The 20,737-nt window shown below is 52.9% G+C and overlaps 1 protein-coding gene across 1 annotated transcript; it reads right to left on the bottom strand.

Moving 5' to 3' along the window:
- Positions 1-12,869: 12,869 nt before the first annotated feature.
- On the bottom strand, positions 12,870-15,092 carry LOC136472469 (ACT domain-containing protein ACR8-like). The gene is made up of 4 exons (XM_066470169.1): positions 14,854-15,092; positions 14,581-14,760; positions 13,820-14,482; positions 12,870-13,690 (listed from the first exon to the last, which is right to left on the bottom strand). The coding sequence occupies exons 1-4, from the start codon at positions 14,950-14,952 to the stop codon at positions 13,319-13,321; spliced, it is 1,314 nt and encodes a 437-aa protein (XP_066326266.1). The 5' UTR covers positions 14,953-15,092; the 3' UTR covers positions 12,870-13,318.
- Positions 15,093-20,737: the final 5,645 nt, after the last annotated feature.

Here is a 20,737-nt window from a genome sequence, read left to right as displayed (position 1 = left end):
GTAGCGCCGCCCGCCGGGGCCGGGCTCAGATGGCGCCTCCCTGCGGTGCAGCCGTGCAGGTGCAGGCTGCGTCTGGGTCCCCTTCCGGAATGGTATCTGATAATGTATTCGGTGCGTCGTCAACGAAGCCGAAGCGGAGAGGTCCTCCGTGCCCAAGGAGACGGGCGGCGGCGTGGCGGTACGACGCCGTGGTGCTCCAGCCTCCGCAAGGTCGCCGCCTCGCCGGTGCTTCGCCGCCGCTTCCCTCCGGGCTCCGGCTCCGGCCGTTAGACTCCTTGCGCGCCCAGCCCATGGCACGTGAGCCGTGGCGGCCCGCTCCATCCGTCGACGTAGGCTTTGGAAAATATAAAGAAAAGAGAAGTCCATTTGATGTCCAATGTTTCACCCAAGTCCGATTCGCCTCATCTAATATAAAAAACGGTTTTCTAGACTTCTTCAACTTGTGAAATTGGATGACTGCACTTGTTGCGATTTTAGCTAACGTGACTTCATGTTAATCACCAAAAAAAAATCGAACTACTATTTTAATCCTAAAGTATAATATATTTTGAATTGTCCTAAGTCAAACAAACTTAAATTTAACCAAACTTTCATAAACAACCGAGAATATTGGGCCTGCTCGCTTGAGCTTCATGCGGCTGCAACTGTTTCAAGTATTTGCTACAGTAAATCATAGTTATTTGTCGTTGCGCAGACATATTTATGATATCAAATTAGCATCATTAAATAGATTATGAAAATGAACTTTTATATTTACCTATTTGAGGTCATATGGATTCATACTTTTTACAGATATGGTCAAATTTTTGGTAGTTTGACTTGGGAAATGGGATAAATTCAAATCCATTTTATTCTAGGAAAGTGGGAGTATGTTAATAGTAGACTTCATAAAAAAAGTTAAAGAAATAGTTGTTAAAAAGTACCCAAATATTTCGACTAGAAAAGTTATGCAAGTAAAATCCCAAAAAATGATTTATTGCTATAAAACTCGTTTGACTTTGTTTTTAGCTCAGAAAAATAGTTTTTTTCTTCTTCTAAAACCATGCTCCATCTTACCGTGCCTGATTTGGATGAACTTTTGATATGGTTAGGCTAATTATTGATATGAAAAATCACAACGTTTAAATTTTTAAATACACACATACCTTGTATTTTGGGGGATGGATACCTCATGTGTGCGTACATCGTTTTGTCCCCTCGTATATCCACTGTCCTCTAACTCTTTGTTTACACCTCTCATCTTCGATTAGTTTTGGAGTTATTTTCACAAAACTGGCATAAAAATACAAGAGTAAAATTACTGGCACTAAACAGTAGCAGTAGTACAGTACTAGGAGTACTAGCCAGAGAGGCCGTGTCAGCTTCTGTTCGCTCTTCGAGGCTTCTCAGATGTAGTACAGTAGCAGCGTGCATGGCCAAGCACGTTCCTACCTCGGGGAGTTGGACGCATTGGGACTCCCCATGTCATGCATGCCAGCGTGCAAACTGATTCAGCCACAGTTTCACGTTTGGAGCGCAAACGGATTCCAGCCATTGTTTCAAGTTCCAAACATACGGTAAACCCACATGTATCCAGCAGGGACGGACAACGATTCCGACGATGGCCGTCGTGCGATCGGCACCGACACCTGCCCTTTTCGTTTTAACTTATCGTCCTGGCTTATCAGCTGTAGAAATCATTAGCTGAGTTGGCGATCCATCCATCCTCTCCGATCCGTGTTCTGGTTGGGGGTTTCGGTCTAAATGCCGGATGGCAACGATGGCCCTGTCCGTTTCGCTGAAATTTAACTTACGTTGATGCTGATGTTGATTTGTTGTAAGAGAAAAAATATTTTTCGTCCGTTGAAAAATACTCAAGCGACACGGAACGGAACCACGGCCACCCGACCTCCATCCGATCCACGGCGGCGCACGTGACGCTGTTCTGAGTCCTCCGGCCGTCCGACCACCACACCGTCTCGTCTGATCGCCTGAGTGCTACAAATGTCACTCTCAAGGCAGTCTGCAGAGCTTAGAGATGCACATGCAGAGGCAGAGCCGTTGGTCCATGCGTCCGTCCATGCAGGCACTGGGCCGGTCAACACGCATGCGCACAGACGGAGATGGTCATGGAGATGCCAATGCCATGCCACCAGCGGCGCGGGCGACCTGGACCTTGCGCTGGCCGCGGATGCCTGTCCGGTCCCGCTTGTCGCCACCTACTCCCACCCCCATCTCACAATTCTTTCTTTCTTCTTCAGCTCACAGGCCACACACAGCAGCTGCAACCAAATAAAACCAACCAACCCCCAACTGGTGACTGGTGGGTGTTTGTTTAGTTCATCCCAGACCGGCATCCGTTTGTCGTGATCACCCGGGGCATTGATCCCGAATCGGACAGACAGGACAAGCACGACAGCTGAAGCACGCATGCACTCAGCAACAACAGCTCTCCGTTCTTTACGAGTCCTACTTGCTTGTTTCTTTGCTGTTGGAGCAGGCGATGCGAGTTCCGGACGAATCAAAACCGGCTGCTGGGTATTTGTATACTCGTTCATCCATTCATTCATTTAGAGCAAGGCTAAGCTCATCACCATGATTACTACATGAGCCATGCTACTACAAGTACCTCATCTTCTCTGGGGAAAAGGCCAAATCCCTGCTTTTTGCCGCATCAGCGTTTGACCGATGGGGGAATCTTCAGCTTGAGGGCAGAGCTAAAGCGACCTGCTTGCTTCCCTTGGCTGCTTTTACCAATTCTCGTGTCCAAATCTCTCTCCCTCTCGACTCTGGTTGCTGTTATCGGACCTGATGAAAGGTAGTCCACGACAGCAGCAACCAAATTCAGGGGCCGTTTGGCACGGCTCCGGCCGGCTCCGGCTCCCCTGACGCTGCACTGTAGCGTAACTGTTCATAAAAGCGGTTTTCCTCTCCTCCTCTTCCCCCCTCAATAACACTCGCACTGTTCAGCGGAGTCGGAGAAGCTCGTTTTCTCCGGCTCGAGCTCCCTCATGCTACAGTACCGCGCTACAGTGACTCAGGAAAGGTGGGAAGAGAAAACTGGTCTGAGCCGTGCCAAACTGCCCCTCAGTTGCGCGTGCTCCTGCTCTTCAGCTGCACGGCCCCTCAGTTGCGCGTGCTCCCGCTCTTCAGCAGGCCAGCTGCTGGTCTTGGGAGTTGGAAGAAAGGGGATAAGCTGCAGCCTACAGGCCTTGCAATCTTGTATGGGCAAAACTGGCTTGCTCATCACTGGTGAAATTTGGATCTTTTTCATTTCTCCCTACCGCTGGATCCTTTGTTTTTTTTTCTAAAAATTCAAAATTCCCACACGATTCATGTGAAATTGAACATAGTATATTACTACTCCATCAGTCCCAAAAAGAATGCAACTAAGGGTTGCGTGTCACGAAAAATAGTTCACGTTTGACCAAGTTTTTAGTGAATAATATTTATATTTATGGCTTTAAATTAATTTATTGTAAAAATATATTTCATATTAATCTAATGGTATTTATTTGGTATCATAAACATAGATATTTTTTTATCTATAAATGGTTAAAGTTAAGGTACTAAAACATGATACTCCGCTAGAATTGCATTCTTTTTAGGATGGAGGTAGGACAACACTTCCGACCTGTTTGGAACGCGGGAAAATTCTCCTGCTCCTGTGTTTTTCCTGTGAAATTGAACTGAATCTATGAAATTCCTGTGCGGTTCTTGTGAAATTCCTGCATTCCAAACAGGTCCAAATTTCCTTGGTTGCTATAGCAGTTCCTTCATACCAGTAGGAGAGAATTCCTTCACTTCCACTAAAAGCTTTAGCAGTTCCTTCGTTGCCATTGAAAAATACGAATTTCCTTGGTTGCCATTCATTTAGATTTTTCTTTCCTTCATTGCCATTCCGTTAATTTACACCTAACGATGTCGGCGTTGTTAGATTGATCTCTAATCCTAAACTGGGCCCAACGGCCCAGTTGGGCCTTTGATCCGCGCCCTGATCGGGGACGGCCAGCCCACTATGGCTGGAGGGCCCCTGTCACACTGCGCAATAAATAGAGGTGGGGGCCGGCGGCTCAAGTCATGAGATTCACCTGAGCCAAGCTCCCCACCGACACCTAAACCCTAATCCGATCAGAGAGGGGCGCAGCCAATGACGGGAAGCCACCAGTCGCGCCACCCGCTCCATCAACGTCGACGTCTTCATCACCCTCTTCACCGACCGTCGCTGTTCGTGCGTAGACTACACCGACGAACGTGATGGCGTCCTCTAAACCCTCCCCCTCTGTGGTGTCAGGTTCGACAGCCCCTGTCCATCCTCCATGTGTCCATGTCTCTCTGTCTAGAACATGTCCTAAGTTTTGGTTCATCCAATAGTGAATAGTCCCTCTGATCGACACCTAGATCGATCCTATGGACTCTACAGTGGTATCAAAGCCATTTTGCTAGGTGTAGATCACGGCAGGGTCTAGAATCAGACCAGAAAAGAAAAGAATCGAATTAGATCCCTTTGGATCTGAGCAGACTAGGGTTTTCCCTAACCCTAACCCTAACTGGGTGAAACAAAGAAGAGAAGGAGGGCTCGGCTTCAAGTCTAAACCGAACCCTAAACACGCAATCAACTGGGGAAGAAGAACAATGCCCATTCCGAAACCCTAACCAAACCCTAATTTCGACCCTAATCCCATCCATAACCCTAAATCGAATAGATCCGAGAAAACAAGAAAGGAAAATCAAAGAAAAAGAAAAGGGAAAGGGGAAGAGATCTACCTCGGCGCCGCACCGTGCTGCCGCCTCATCGGCGCGCGGGCGGGTTCTCAGGCAAAGGGCACCGTGGCCAGGCCGCTCGACGGCGGCACGCTCACTCGTTGGGGAGCACGCATCGGTGATGTGGTGGTCGTCGCAAAACGTCAAGAATTTTTTGCCGGTGAATTGTGTCCCGTTGTCGGTGATGATGGTGTTAGGAACCCCAAATCTGTGGATAATGTCAGTGAATAACAGCACTGCTTGCTCGGACTTGATTCGATTAATCGGATGAGCCTCGGTCCATTTGGAGAACTTGTCGATTGATACCAGTAGATGGGTGTAGCCCCCGGGGGCCTTTTGCATAGGCCCGACCATGTCGAGCCCCCACACGGCGAACGACCACGTGATGGGGATTGTTTGGAGGGCCAGGGCTGGGAGATGTGTCTGCCGAGCATAGTACTGGCATCCTTCGCAGGAGCGTACTAGCTTGGTGGCGTCGGCGACCGTAGTCGGCCAGTAGAACCCTTGGCAGAAAGCATTTCCCACGAGCGTCCGAGGCACCGCATGGTGCCCGCAGGCTCCTACGTGCAAGTCCCAAAGCAGGGCTCGGCCTACCTCGGCGGTGATGCATCGTTGCAGGACACCGGAGGGACTTCGCCTGTACAATTCGTCATTGCAGAGGACGTAAGTCTTGGCTCGGCGCGCAAGCCATCGGGCTTCGGTCCTGTCACTAGGAAGCTCCCCTCGATCAAGCCAATCAAGGAACGGGATTCGCCAATCCGCATCTTGGTCGATCTGGGGAGCTTCGGTGTTGACTTCCATGACCTCGGGCTTGGTCGAGAGAGTCTCAACAGCAGAGGGGGCGTCGAGCCCCGTCGTGGGTTCGACAGGTGGGCCCTCCTCTGTTACCAAGGTGTAGTCCGTGCTGCCGGTGGGACAATGCGTGAAGGCGTAGCATCGCCCGTTCCCTGATGAAGCGGAGTGCGGTTGTCTACCCCCTCGTCCTCGTCGCTCGTGCTTGGCATCCCAAGTCCGACGTGGAAGCACTCATGAGTGGGATCATAAGTACTTTCATCGTTGGAATCGGAGTAGCTAAAGCAATAGTCACTTGCGGCCAAGAAGCGGCGCATGGTTTCACGGTCATGGAGGTCAGAGAAATCCGCTCCGGCCCATGCCTCGTCCTCCTCCGAGGAGTCGGTGTGGGTGTGGGTCGACGTAGTGGTGTCGAAGTTGAGGGCGAAGCGCTGGCGGCGCTCCGAGAGATCCGCGTGAGCGGAAGCGTAGGCGTAAGCATAAGAGGCGGCGACATTTCTCAACCCGAAGGGGTATGGAGATAGTGCCGTCGCCGGGCTCTGCTCCACCGGAGTTGGCTCCTCAGGGAGTGGTGGAGCAGAGCTTGATGTCAGGGCGTCGCCGGGTGCCACCGGCGTTTTTCCCTTGTCCAGGCTCAGGCTAGACAGATCCCCAACCAGGGACCCTGCGCCAACAGCTGGTCGTAGGATACCGGCGGAGAGCGACGAGTCGCCCTGGGTTCACGTAGCATCGAGGTGATTCTGCTCGCGTCGTGCCCAACGAGCGCGGTGAGAGCGGCCGCCCGGGCGCCGCCTGCGCCTGGGCTGCCGGTGCGTGACGTTGTCGGCGGCGGCAGGCGGGGCTTAGGGTGTGAGAAGTACCATGTCGTACTCGTGCCCTAGAGACATGAACTCCAGGCTCTCAAACCACACCACTGTGCCGAGACGCAGCGGTCGTACAGGGTCTGCCATCCATAACTTGTTGGGATGACGAAGCTGACACACAGAGGCCCCTACCTAGCGCGCCAACTGTCGGTGTTTTGGACCGGGGGGTCCTCAACCGACTAGTGAATTTGTTCTGCGTGTTCTCGATTCCGGATGGTGATGCAAAGAGACACAAGGCTTATACTGGTTCGGGCAATTCGTGCCCTATGTCCAATCTAGGAGATTGATCTTGTATTCCTTGCACCGAAGTGCTTGTAGTAGGGGGTTACAAGCTAGGTGAGAGAAGGAGCTAGTCCCAGGTCTCGGCAGGGAGTGATGTGGGCTGCTTAAGACGTTGCTCTCAAGCGGCAGGGAAGTGTGCGTGTTATAGGGTGTTGTTCTTCGTGAGAACCTGTCTCCTGAATGGCCCAAGTCCTTTCCTTTTATAGTTGAAGGGAGGATAAGAACAGTACATGTGCTAACTATACGACGTCGTGCGAACAGAGGCGGCGTGTCCGAGCCCTGTAGCCTGTTCCTATGGCGGTGTGGTCGTCGGAGTGGTCCGTCCTTGGAGCGCTGGGGCGACGTGCTGGTCACATCAGATCCTGCGCGTCATGGGAGCTCCAGGACTGCCTCGGAGCGGGTGCAGTGGTTAGTGTGTGGGTCACTGTGGATCGACTGTGCGCGTGGCCGAGGCTCGGTTGGTGCCGAGGCCGAACTGCGGTGGGGGGTCTCGGTAGACATGAATCCCGAGATAGCCGAGACCCTGGTGTGGAGTGCCGAGGCCTGGAGGGAGCGGTCGATCTAGTATACTGGTTCAGAGGCGATGATGACCCGAGCCAGACTTCCCATGCCGCGTTGTCTTTGGGGCGGGGATTGCGGGGCACAGTGCGGTGCGAGCGCTGATCGTGGGCACAGCGCCAGAATACAGTGGCCAGTAATCCTTGTCGTGCCCCATCTCAGCCGGTATGGCGCTGATGCGACTTCTTGTCCCGTCGGCCACTCCGTAGTGTTGAGCCATCGTTCAGCTGAGATTGCGGGAGTGGTTGATGGATTAATAGGACGTGACATGCTGTCGGGAAGACTGGTCGAGGCGGGAGCGACGGGTTGTTGACAAGCCGGCCTCGAGCGATACGGAGAATAGCTGTCTTATTCGAGGCTGTTCGCACGGGGCCTCGGGCGAGACAGAGATTGGGCTCCTTGCTGAGACCTCTCGCGCGAGGCAGAGATTGCGTCAGGACGCCGAGACCTCCCGTGCGAGGCCTGAGGCGAGGCGGAGAGCTTGGTGGGCTCGGACGGGGCTGGTGATGAGCCCATGGCTTACCCTCTAGCTTTGTTGTTGATGGGATTTAAGTGCCCCTTTTGGTGTACGCTCGGGGTACCCCGTTTTATGATACCCGACAAGTAGGTTGTAAATGGGTCTATAAAACAAAACTTGACTCTCAAGGGAATATAGAGAGATATAAAGCGTGACTTGTGGCAAAAGGCTTTACGCAAAGAGAAGGCATTGATTACAATGACACCTTTTCTATACTCTCATGTAAGGATTCCTTCAGAATCATAATGGCATTAGTGGCACATTACGATTTAGAATTACATCAGATGGATGTAAAGACGACATTTCTCAACGGGGACTTGGAGAAGAATGTTTACATGGCACAACCGAAAGGTTTTGTCACGGAAGGAAATGAACGAATAGGATGCCGCCTAAAGAATTCCTATGGCGGTGTGGTCATCGGAGTGGTCCGTCCTTGGAGCGCTGGGGCGACGTGCTGGTCACATCAGATCCTGCGCGTCATGGGAGCTCCAGGGCTGCCTCGGAGCGGGTGTGGTGGTTAGTGTGTGGGTCACTGTGGATCGACTGTGCGCGAGGCCGAGGCTCGGTTGGTGCCGAGGCCGAACCGCGGTGGGGGGTCTCGGTAGACATGAATCCCGAGATAGCCGAGACCCTGGTGTGGAGTGCCGAGGCCTGGAGGGAGCGGTCGATCTAGTATACTGGTTCAGAGGCGATGATGACCCGAGCCAGACTTCCCATGCCGCGTTGTCTTTGGGGCGGGGATTGCGGGGCACAGTGCGGTGCGAGCGCTGATCGTGGGCACAGCGCCAGAATACAGTGGCCAGTAATCCTCGCCGTGCCCCGTCTCAGCCGGTATGGCGCTGATGCAACTTCTTGTCCCGTCGGCCACTCCGTAGTGTTGAGCCATCGTTCAGCTGAGATTGCGGGAGTGGTTGATGGATTAATAGGACGTGACATGCTGTCGGGAAGACTGGTCGAGGCGGGAGCGACGGGTTGTTGACAAGCCGGCCTCGAGCGATACGGAGAATAACTGTCTTATTCAAGGCTGTTCGCACGGGGTCTCGGGCGAGACAGAGATTGGGCTCCTTGCCGAGACCTCTCGCGAGAGGCCTCACGCGAGGCGGAGATTGCGTCAGGACGCCGAGACCTCCCGTGCGAGGCCTGAGGCGAGGTGGAGAGCCTGGTGGGCTCGGACGGGGCTGGTGATGAGCCCATGGATTACCCTCTAGCTTTGTTGTTGATGGGATTTAAGTGCCCCTTTTGGTGTACGCTCGGGGTACCCCGTTTTATGGTACCCGACAAGTAGGTTGTAAATGGGTCTATAAAACAAAACTTGACTCTCAAGGGAATATAGAGAGATATAAAGCGTGACTTGTGGCAAAAGGCTTTACGCAAAGAGAATGCATTGATTACAATGACACCTTTTCTATACTCTCATGTAAGGATTCCTTCAGAATCATAATGGCATTAGTGGCACATTACGATTTAGAATTACATCAGATGGATGTAAAGACGATATTTCTCAACGGGGACTTGGAGAAGAATGTTTACATGGCACAACCGAAAGGTTTTGTCACGGAAAGAAATGAACGAATAGGATGCCGCCTAAAGAAATTCATTTATGGTTTAAAACAAGCTTCAAGACAGTAGTACTTGAAGTTTGATCAGACAATAAGGAATTTTAGGTTTAAAGAGAATGTAGAGGACAATTGTGTCTATGCAAAGTTTAAGAATGTGAACTTTATCTTCCTTGTCCTGTATATGGATGATATCTTACTTGCTAGTAGTGATGTCAGTCTACTACTGGAGACAAAGAAGGTTTTGTCCTCAAAATTTAATATGAAAGATCTTGGTGAAGCTTCGTTCGTTCTAGGGATTGAGATTCACCGAGATAGAAGTAAAGAGGTATTAGGACTGTCACAAAAGGCATACATAGAAAAGATCTTAAAGAAATTCAATATGCACAAATGTAGTCCTTCATCTGCTCCTATAGTCAAGGGCGATGGATATGAAGATTTTCAATCCCTAGGAATCAGTATGAGATCGATCAAATGAAAACGGTTCCATATGCTTCAGCTGTCGGAAGCTTGCAATATGCTCAAGTATGTACGCGCCCTGACTTGGCATTTGTTACTGGGTTACTTGGTAGATTCCAGAGCAATCCTAGAATAGAACACTGGAAATTAGTAAAGAAAGTCTTACGTTATTTACATGGAACGAAAACCCTCATGATGACGTATAGAAGAACAGATTTACTCCATATAGTGGGATATTCAGATTCTGATTATGCGGGGGATGATGAAAAATCAACGTCTGGATATGTATTCACTCTCGCAGGGGAGCTATTTCATGAAAAAGCTCAAATCAAACCGTCACTACATCGTCCATAATGTATGCTGAGTTTGTAGCGTGTTATGAGGCAACGAGGCAGGTGAACTGGCTAAAGAAGTTCATACCCGGTTTAAAGGTGGTTGATGACATCTATAGACCACTAAGTTATACTGCGATAATAATCCGGCAGTACAGTATGCTCACAACAATAAGTCAAGTGGTGCTGCCAAACACATTGACATAAAGTATTATGTTGTGAAAGATAAAGTCCAGGATCATGTCATAAGTCTTGGGCATGTAAGTACCGAAAAGATGCTCGCGGATCCGCTTACAATAGGCTTACCACCCAACGTGTTCAGAGAACTTGTAGCCGGCATGGGTTTAAGGGAAAGCCTATAATTCTAGGACAAAAGAAGGCCCAAAGTTAAGTATCTATTTTAGAACAGAGTGGTGTGTTATAGTTGTTAAATCTATCGACAATTGACTGTGATGATGAAACATGCTCTATGCGCTAATCTGTAATGGAATGAACAAAAGTAAATGATATGGAATTGAAAGATGGTAGGAGATCAAGGGAAAGATTGTTAGATTGATCTCTAATCCCAAACTGGGCCCAACGACCCAGTTGAGCCTTTGATCCACGTCCTGATCGGGGACGCCCAACCCACTATGGCTGGAGGGCCTCTGTCACATTGCGGAATAAATAGAGGTGGGGGCCGGCGGCTCAAGTCACGAGGTTCGTCTGAGCCGAGCTCCCCATCGACACCTAAACCCTAATCCGATCAGAGAGGGGCACAACCAGTGACGGGAAGCCACCAGCCGCGCCGCCCGCTCCATCGACGTCGACGTCTTCATCGCCCTCTTCACCGACCGTCGCTGCCCGTGCGCAGACTATACCGACAAACGTGATGGCATCCTCTGAACCCCCTCTACGGTGTCAGGTTCGACAGCCCTTGTTCATCCTCTCTGCGTCCAGGTCTCTCTATCTAGAACGTGTCCTAGGTTTTGGTTCATCCAATAGCGAATAGCCCTCTGATCGTGGACTCTACAGACGCCTGTCGAATCGGCCGCACACACATCCCCCACGAAATCTCATCGGAAAAACGCCCGAGCACCCACGCCGTTGCAGCGCACACGCACAGGTGGCGGCACGGTAGCAGTAGCAGTGCAGCACCTTGGCCGCGCCCTCGTCGCACACCGCGCACGTCCTCCCGTACGCCGACAGCGACGATGTCCCGGCCTCCTACCCGTGCTCCCCCGCGTGTGCTGCTCCGGACCAGCAGTGACGTCGTTGTACCCACAGCAGCACGACTCGTCGTCGTCGGTGCTGTCGGTGCGAGCGCCAGCGGTGCCTTCGAGTTCACCTGCTGGGCATCGAGCGCCTGCTGCAGCTCACCGCGGAGCGCGTTGGCCACAGCCTCGTTGGACTGCGCCAGGTCGCGCCACACCTGCGCCTCGACATAGAGACTCGTCACCCGCTCCTCGAGCGCTGAGTTGTTGAGGCGGCCCATCCGCTGGATCTCCTCCTCATCGCGCAGCCACGACCTCCAGGGCTCCTCCCCGTCGACGCAAGGCCACTCCTCCCCGTTCTCCTCCTTCGGCCGACCGTCATGCCCACGGGGTGCCGCCGCCGTCATCCCGTCGGACGCTGCCACCAACAACGTCGAGGCACAGCCGGCGCAGGGCCGGTCAGAGCGCGCGCGGGCACGGGGCGCAGCCGGAGGGCTCCCGGCCAGGCGAGGCGAGGGCCGACCGGTGGGCTCGCAACCAGGCGGGGGCACGGCCGCCGCGGGGTCGGCGATGGCGCGGCGAGCGCGGGGCGGGACCGGCCTGGGCGGCGGCACGAGTCGAGGCGAGAGGGCGCGGCCACGGACGACTAGCGCGCGGCGGGACCGGCCGGGGCGACAGGCCAGCAAGGAGGCACGTGGGTGAGCTGCTCCTCCGCCATGGCCGGGCGGTGGAGAGAGAGAGGCGTTGCTGGGGAGGAAAAGCGTCGGGCTCGGCGAGCGAGCGCTCGGCTAAGGGGACGGGTTCGTTACATAGGTAAATGGTGGGGTCCAGCTGTCAGCGACTATAACCTAACAGAAGTGGAACCAGGGAAAGATTAAATTTTTTTGATGGCAGAGAGGGAATTTTGAAAATTTATTTGATGGCAGCGAGAAAATTTTGGAAATTTTGATGCAAATAAGGAAGTGATATAAATTTTTAGTGGCGGAATTTTCTCTCAGAGTAGAGTGCCCCACTTTAGGGTGCGTTTAGTTCCAAAAAATTTTGGATTTTAGCCCACTGTAGCATTTCGTTTGTATTTGGTAATTAGTATCTAATTATGGACTAATTAGGTTCAAAAGTTTCGTCTCGCGATTTCTCAACCAACTGTGTAATTAGTTTTTTTTTCGTCTACATTTAGTACTGCATGCATGTGCCGCAAGATTTGATGTGACAGTTACTATTACTATGCAAAATTTTTTGACAACTGAACGGGGCCTTACAACAAGTACTACTAGCAGAACCACAGCTTTATTGCAGTCACTTGCATTACAGCCTCAGACTGTCAGACATTCCACAAGAGGAAATGAGACAAAGGAGGCCTAGCTGCTGGCTGCTGCCCCCTCTCTAGAGCCTACACACACAGGCCTTTTGAAATTACTCGCTCTCCCCCCTCCCCCCCTCCCCCCTCCCCCTGGTCCAAACCCAATCATCTTTCCCTTGCAAGCTACTACACCAAATCAACCAAATCCACCGCCCTCCCCTCCCTCTCTTTCCACATCCTAAAAATGATAAAGCAACATTAGCCACATCTGGGATAAAGCAAGATGACCCACATCTGTCCTAGGGCACAGCAAAATCCATAGTACCAGCACAAAGCATCACCCACACATTTTCCTCAGATCCTAAAAACGAAAAAGCTATTAGTACTAAGATTAGCCAGCCACATTTGGGCATGATGGATGCATCCAACACATTTGAGCAGGAAAGCATCAGTCACTCTCAACAGTCAGTCAGAACAAGGACAGACAAGAAAGACTGAGAGCGGCGTCCGTCCATCCATGGCGTCGGTGCTGGTTCCCAACATCATGCCAGCCTGACCCAAACTACACCCTGCTTCAGCTCCCACTGTCCGTCCGCCCATGGCGTCGTCGGTGCCGGTTTCTCAAACTTGTATGTAGCAGTACAGCAATGCCGTGTCTCCCCTCCACGCACATTAAGGTTGAACCGTCCGTGTGTTCTTCGATCCGAGCATTCCTCCTCACGATCACGAGCAGGACTTGATGAGTCCGAGATTGTACAGGTTCCGCTTCACGAGGTTGCCGAGGTAGACCAGCCCAAGGCCGCCGCCAACGCCGTGGTCGCGGTGGCCCGGCCCGTCCTTTGAGAACACCTGCGGCGGCCGCGGCTCCTCCCTCACGACGAGGCAGTCCGCGCCAACCCTCTCCCTGACGGCGTCAATAGCGCTCTGATCCGCCGCCTTGCCAGCCGCGTCGGTCACGTAGAACACGTTCGAGGCCAGGTCACCCTTCGTCGACACCTCCGCCTGCGCGACGAGCAGCCCGTTCTCGCGGAAGGTCCGTGTCACCTCGGACAGCAGCCCCGGCCGGTCCGGCGTGCACAGCTCCAGTCTCACACCCTGAATAGAGATTCAGAGACTAAACGCGTTAGTTTCTTGGAAATGTTTTTTGCTTACAAGAAAAGATTGTGGTTTTGATGCCGACATTAACATCGAATCACCATCGAGTAATTGATAGAATTCAATTACCTCTAGCGATCTCCGTTCTATGGCGGCTTGGAGGCATTGGCTGAGCCTCTCCCTCTCGGCCTCGGACCGGATGGGGCTCCCGTCAGCGCGGCGGATGTAGAACTCCTGGCGCGCCCGGTCGCCCGCGGTGTCGACGGTGCCGTGGAACACGACGTAGTCCATGTCGTGGAGCGTGCACACCACGTCGAACAGCAGCTTGGGCCGGTCACGGCACAGCACGGTGACGACGGAGTACCCGCGCTCGGCCCAGCTCTGCACGGACACGGCCGGGGACAATTCCGGGAACGAGGTCGTGCGGTCGAGGTCCGCGGCCATCAGCTGGTGGAGCCGGCGGTCGGCGTGCGCGACGCCCGCGGCGGGCACGGCAGCCACGGCGCCCGGGGCCTCCCCGTCGCCGCGGAGGAGGTGGCCGAGGCGGGCGAGGATGCGCGTCACCCGGTCGGTGTCCGCGCCCGCGGCCAGCTCCTCCCCGCGGAGGAAGGCGACGCACGCGAGGCGGCCGCGGTGCGTCCACGCGCGGGCGTCCACCACGCTGCACTGCATGTCGGCCAACACGGCGAACACCTCGGAGAGGAGCCCCGTGCGGTCGGCCCCCGTGAGCTCCAGCGCCGTCAGCCCCTCGAGCGGTGCCGGCCGCGCCGGCTCGTTCCACGTCCCCAGAGACTGCAGACCGATGGGAAGACCCGCGTCGTCAGCGAAAAGCCGCTCATTTATTTCCGGAGGGTGAGGGCGGGGGACGGGACGGGGAAAGGCCGCTCTACCTGCTGGATGTAGATGACGCTGTCGTCGGTGATCTTCCGGCCGAGGCGGTCGGTGACGTGAAAGACGTCCATGAACCAGCGGCCGTCGGAGGAGATGTAGGCCTTGTTGACGGAGAGGTCGAGGTCGGCGAGCACCTGCACGGCCTCCAGCAGCAACCCTCTCTTCCTGGCGCTGTCCACCTGCAGCACCATGGGACAGAAACCCCCCAAAGTCAGCCACCAAGAGCCGGAGGAGCAGACGGACGGGGGGAACGGTCGGCGACGGCAGCTCACCTGCACCAGCGTGGCCGTGGGGCAGACGGCATTGTCGAAGACGACCCGGGGCGTGTTCATCCGGATCACCAGCTTCTCGTACTCATCCAGCCACTCCATCGCCGCCGGCCGGTCTCTCTCGCGAGCTCCGCCCTCGGCGCTTGCGTGCTGCTGGCAGGCAGCGAGCCCGGTCACGCGGGTCTCCTGTACATAAAGCGCGCGCGCGGCGAAGGAAACAAGGAGGAGGCGGAGGACGCCGACGCTTTGGCGTGGCTCTGCTCGCCCGACTCGTTGGCTCCCCCCTCCCACCTGTGTCTGAGCTAGCAGAGCTGGAATTTGGAAATTGGGAATTGGGAATTGGAATGCGTGGGGGGTGGGACTTGGGAGTGGTGGACGGGACGGGGACGGGGGACGGGGGACGGGCGACGGGGGACCGAATTTTAAGAGGTGGAGGGGTCGGAGGGTGGTGGGTCCCGCGCGGCACATGCCGAGGTGACTGGGCGACTGGCGAGGCTCGTGGGAGCCAGGTGGAGGGCCTCCGTGCGCCGTGCCTGTTCCTTGCCTTGCACTTGCATACTACTCCCAGCCCTTTGCGTCCGGCTTAATTAACTTTTTTTATTTATAATTAAACGAAAATGTACAAATAAGGAAACTTGTTGCAACAGCGCAGTTGTAGTAGCGGGATAATATTACTATTTAAAAAACCACACACACCCGGGTAACAAATAACTATGTTAGCTAAGAGAAACTAGCTAAGGGATTGTTTGGATAGCAATTCCAACTAAAAATTGGCCAAAATTAGACATATAGTCTATTCAAGCATGAGGTTATATATGTGAGTTGATTTATTAGCAAAGTCTCTACTTAATTGCTAGACAAACAGTTTGAAATTGTTAGACAGACTTACTGTACTATATAACGATCAAACAGGTCCTCAGCAAAAATTTATTCGGCGAGCAGCTAAATATCGTAGGGGCCTAAGCATTTTATTTACTGTACTGAAATGCCAAGTCTCTGCGGTAGCGGACCAACAGAAAACGAAAAAAACAATAGACGGCTAATGGGTAGATGTCCGTTCGTATGTCTTTAAACCTAACTTTATCCGCTTCTTTTTCATCTAGAATAGTATTTTTTTTGTCAGAATTTCTCCTGACGAACGAGGCCACGTCAGCACGGCAGATGAATTTGTGTTTTTCCGGCTACTATCCGGCAGCAGGCCACGTCAAGCGCGAGCAGCTGGCGGGGCGGGTCCGGTGGGACCCGGTCGGGAGGCTCGCGCAGTTGTTTCTGCGAACCACAGCGAGCGCTAGCTGTTGTCGCCCTGCTGTTGCTGCGGCACCAGCACGACCCACCAGCCAATCAGCCAGTCAGCCAGCAGTCACAGACGAAACTACCCCTTTCCGGCGCCCACGCCACCCGGGGGACCGACGAGGGTAGTTTCGTCATTGCCTTGCGCTGCCACGGCCGGCGTGCCCGCCCGCAGCAAGCCACCAGCCCTGGAGGCCGGAGCAGCAGCAAGAATGGCCAGGCAAGCTTTTTCTCTCTTTTTTTTCCGGAGCTTCCAAAGCTCTCTTTAATCTCCTTTTTGTTTTTTATTACTGCATCCTTCGTGGAAATTGCAGCGGTTTCCGCGGCGGATATTTCACCCGCGCCAGCTGGGATTTTTTGATCGGACGCAAGTCACGGAACGGACGGTGGTTGAGACAAACAGCCTGTCTGGATTATTGCCGGATTTGGAGTGGTGCCCTGGCTCCAAACGGGCGATTTTTGGGTAATCTCGTGGGAAGAGACCGAGCTGCCGAGTGCCGAGCGTGTGTTTTGTACTACTACCGTGGCGTAATGGCATGTGTGTGCAACTGTGCATGTGTATCCATACGAAACGAGACCACCGATAAGACAGCAGTGTGGCCAGCCACGGCTCCAATTGGAAAATGCCACTGCGTATATTGAAAAAAAAAAGAATCAAAAGGCCTGACAAGAATATCAGAAGTGTGTACTGTAGCATGTTGGGTTGGGATAATTTGAAATTAAAACTTCACTGCAATGCAATGCGGGTTTGGTTGGACGAATGGTACAGGATGACCGCTGTTGAGAGCGGTGGCACAGTACTCCTCCTCCTTGTGGGGCCAGCGGCGAGTTTAATGGGGTGGTACCGGAGCGCGTGCTGGATTTCGATGGATCCGGAGGTGGATTTATGGCGCCCCAGGATCATGCGACGCCGTACCCGTTCCCGTCCCCACGCGCTCGCGCATTCAATGGAACGAACGCCTAGCGTGGATGGGCACGACGCTCGCGCGCGCGTCCTGCATGCATGCGCCATACGTGACGGCCATTAATGGCGGCCGGCGGAGATGGATCGGAAGCGCGATGGCGATGGCCCTCGGAGGAGTAGGATCGTGCACGATCCGATTCGGGCCCGGCGGTCGCACGTTGACGCGGCGCAGTGGGCGGCAAGGAGACCGACAAGCGCACGGCACGAATCCGGCCGGGGCCGACGACGGCCTACTGTACACGCGAGGGCGCGACGACGTGCGCGCGCGCTCGTGACCCATCGGCGGACGGGCGGCGACGTGTGCGCGTCGTCTCCCCGCGGCCTTTTTCTGGGTGTGGAGGAGGAGTAGTATGGGCATGGCAGTCCACGGTCCACACCCACAGGCCACAGTGGGCAGGTAACATGCGGGCCCTTTTGCCGCCTCGGGTGTCGCGCCCGCGCTGTTTCAGAGGACGGAGAGGTGGTGGAGGTCAAACCTAGGCTGCGTGTAGCTGTAGGAGTAGCTACTGTCTGTTGTGTTCCGGCGTCTGCCGTCAAACCGTGGAGGAACGTGCCAGTATTCTAATCGGCGATTCGATTCAACGGCCGCAATTCGGCCGTGCGGTGTGTCAGGTGTAGACGTAGTGGTGTGTGTGAATGACTGAATGTGGTGTGATCGTGCCCAGGCCAGGCAAGTCATCACTTGTTTTTTGCCGACAATTGAACCATTGTTGCCAAATCAAGTGCACAGTCTGTTTGGATTAAGGCCCCGTTTAGGTCCTGTTTAATTTCCAAAAATTTTTGCGCAGCCATCACATCAAATCTTGCGGCACATACATGGAGTACTAAATGTAGACGAAAAAAAAACTAATTGCACAGTTGGGTGAGAAATCGCGAGACGAAACTTTCGAACCTAATTAGTCCATAATTAGACACTAATTGCCAAATAAAAACAAAACTGCTACAGTAGCCAAAACCCAAAAATTTTTGGATCTAACCACGCCCTTAGATTCAAAAAAAAATTTGCGCAATAACCGTCACATCGAATCTTGCGGCACATGCATGGAGTACTAAATGTAGACGAAAAAAACTAATTGCACAGTTGGGTGAGAAATCGCGAGACGAAACTTTTGAACCTAATTAGTCCATAATTAGACACTAATTGCCAAATACAAACAAAAGTGCTACAGTAGCCAAAATCCAAAAAATTTTAGATCTAAACGGGGCCTAACACTCAAAGCGTAGTTTAGCAATGACACGATCTTAGATTATATTTTGATCATTCATTAGTTAATATTATTTATCATCCTATAAATGTATGATTATTTATAGTATATTTGGTTTCAAATCTAGCAGTATCTAGTTTGTCTTACAATATTTAAAAAGTATTGATCAAAGATTATAAACTCTGACATCTAACATACGCAAACGCAAGATGTTGTATGAACTAGACTGCAGGAAGTAATTTTTAGACCCTATTAGGATGTTAGAAGATTTTAGAAGTTGGGTTTTTAGAATCCGGCTAGGATCCTAGCATACACAACTTATTATTAAATACATGTATAGAGTCTCAGATTATAGAATCTGGCAAGCTGGGCAAACCCAGCTTCTTCCAACTTCTAGACTTTAAAGCACAATTCTGTCCTCCACTTCTACAATAGTAATAGCAAAATAAACCAATGACTAAGGGTGTTTTGGTAATTATGCTCTAGAAAGCAATTTTCCCAGCTTTCACTCTATGGATCCAACCAATCTTTCAACCTAGCTTCTATAATCCATCTTTTTACAATCTAGCTGTCGGTGCATAAAGTGACCAACATGTAAATATTTATATTTTTGTTATACGTTGTGATCGGAGGTGGCCTAGCACTCAATGACACAGGGTTTATACTGGTTCAGGCAACATGCCCTACGTCCGGTTTGAGTCGATCGGTGACCTTATTCCTGAGCCCAGGTGCTCGAAGTTTGCGGTGGGGTTACAAACGGAAGGGAGAAGGGTACAAGAGGTCCGGTCGGACTTCGGTTTGAAGGGCCGAGAGTGACGGGAGCTCCGTTATGCGCTAAGTGTTTGAGCGTGTGCTCGAGGTTTGAACCTAGTGGTTCTGCTGTTGTGTGGTGTTCGAGTTGTTGTGTACCGATCGATCTATCTGTTGGGAGAGAGCACATCCCCTTTTATAGATGAAGAAGACGACCTTATAAGTGAAAGGGAGAGAGTACGTATGTTACTAAATCTTGTTGCCTACGTCGGCGGGTACAAGATGATGGTAGGCGCCCACAATACCGTTTAATGTCAGATGCACGTGGGAGGTTACGTCTTCTTCTTCCGATATGGCAGACGTCGGTGCCTGTCATACTGTTGATGCCCAGAGACATGTAGGGGTTTTTACCATGTTCATCTGTTATGGTAAATGCCGACGTCCACAACACTGTAGAAAAAATGTCGGCGCCCACAATACTGCTTGGATTCTGATATATCAAGAAGATTGCAGGGTACCCTTCTGACATACCCTGTTGGTACTGTCCTGCAGGTGTACAGGGCATGGTCCTTAGTATTGCAGTTGGCTTGAGTGCCCTGCCTTACTTTTTCCGTCCGTTTCCTGGTCCTCACCGAGCAGACGTCCCTGGTCGGTTGGTCCCAGTCGGCTCTGATTGCGCTAGTCGGAGAGGAGCTGTAAGTAGGGGTTCGGTGCATTCCCGGTCGGAGAAGTGGGTCGAAGTCGGAAGTAGTGTTTTGGCCAGGCCTTCCGATAGGAGAGGCCATCCGGAGGTGGCTGGAGTCGGAAGCGAGCATTGTTCTTTTTTCGGTCAGAGAGGCGGAATCGAGTCGGAAGCAGACGTCGTTCTTCCTCGGCCAGACCTTCCGGATGGAGATTTAGATCGCACTTCCGGCCTGTCGTTTAGGTTTTTTGGGATGGCCCAGGAGTTGCGCGTTGTTCGCAATGTCGTCAGTTGGGCCGAGCCTTTACTAGAAAGCCGATTCATGAGGGACCCCGGATTTATGAACCCGACAGGAGCCCCTGAGCCCCCGAGCGATTCGGGTAAAATCATCCAGGGGATTTTTGTCATGACGGTGGGTGCGCGTGAGCGCACCCGCGGGTGTAGCCCCCGGGTGATTCGGGTAGAATCGTCTGTGGGGTTTTGTGTTGCCAGCGGGGGAAGTTTTGTTTCATCAACGGGTGTACTCAAGTGCACCCGTGGGTGTAGCCCCGAGCCCCCGGGTGATTCAGGCAAAATCACCTGGGGGGGTTTGTCAGCGGGCAGTTTAGGGATCGAGGTAGTTTTCAAGGATTGGGTGAGACAGAGCTCATGTTTCCTAGCGTCAGACGTTTTAGGGATCGAGCGAGACAGAGCTCACGGATCCTAGCGTCGGACGCAACCGAGGCAGTTTTAGGGATCGGGCGAGACAGAGCTCGCGGATCCTGATGTCGGGCGCACACGTCGCACGCAGCCGAGGCAGTTTTACGGATCAGGCGAGACAGAGCTCGCGGATCCTGGCATCGAGCGCGCGTGTCAGGCGTAGCCGAAGCAGTTTAGGGATTGGGCGAGATAGAGCCCACAGATCCTAGCGTCGGGCGCAGCCAAGGCAGTTTTGGGGATTGGATGAGACGGAACTCGTGGATCCTAGCGTCAGGCGCAGCCGAGGTGGTTTAGGGA

This window comes from Miscanthus floridulus, chromosome 8 (assembly GCF_019320115.1).
Source record: "Miscanthus floridulus cultivar M001 chromosome 8, ASM1932011v1, whole genome shotgun sequence".
Classification (NCBI taxonomy): Eukaryota; Viridiplantae; Streptophyta; class Magnoliopsida; order Poales; family Poaceae; genus Miscanthus; species Miscanthus floridulus.
The sequence above is the reverse complement of the archived record's forward strand: the minus strand, read 5'-3'. Positions and strand labels throughout refer to the sequence as shown.

What these genes read in the sequence shown, in the direction of transcription:
- LOC136472469 (XM_066470169.1), bottom strand. Translation starts at nt 14,952, where the DNA reads ATGGAGTGGCTGGATGAGTACGAGAAGCTGGTGATCCGGATGAACACG. An exon ending in CCACGGCCACGCTGGTGCAG is followed by an intron (nt 14,761 to 14,853) that starts GTGAGCTGCCGT and finishes ATGGTGCTGCAG; the next exon opens with GTGGACAGCGCCAGGAAGAG. An exon ending in TAGAACGGAGATCGCTAGAG is followed by an intron (nt 13,691 to 13,819) that starts GTAATTGAATTC and finishes ATCTCTATTCAG; the next exon opens with GGTGTGAGACTGGAGCTGTG.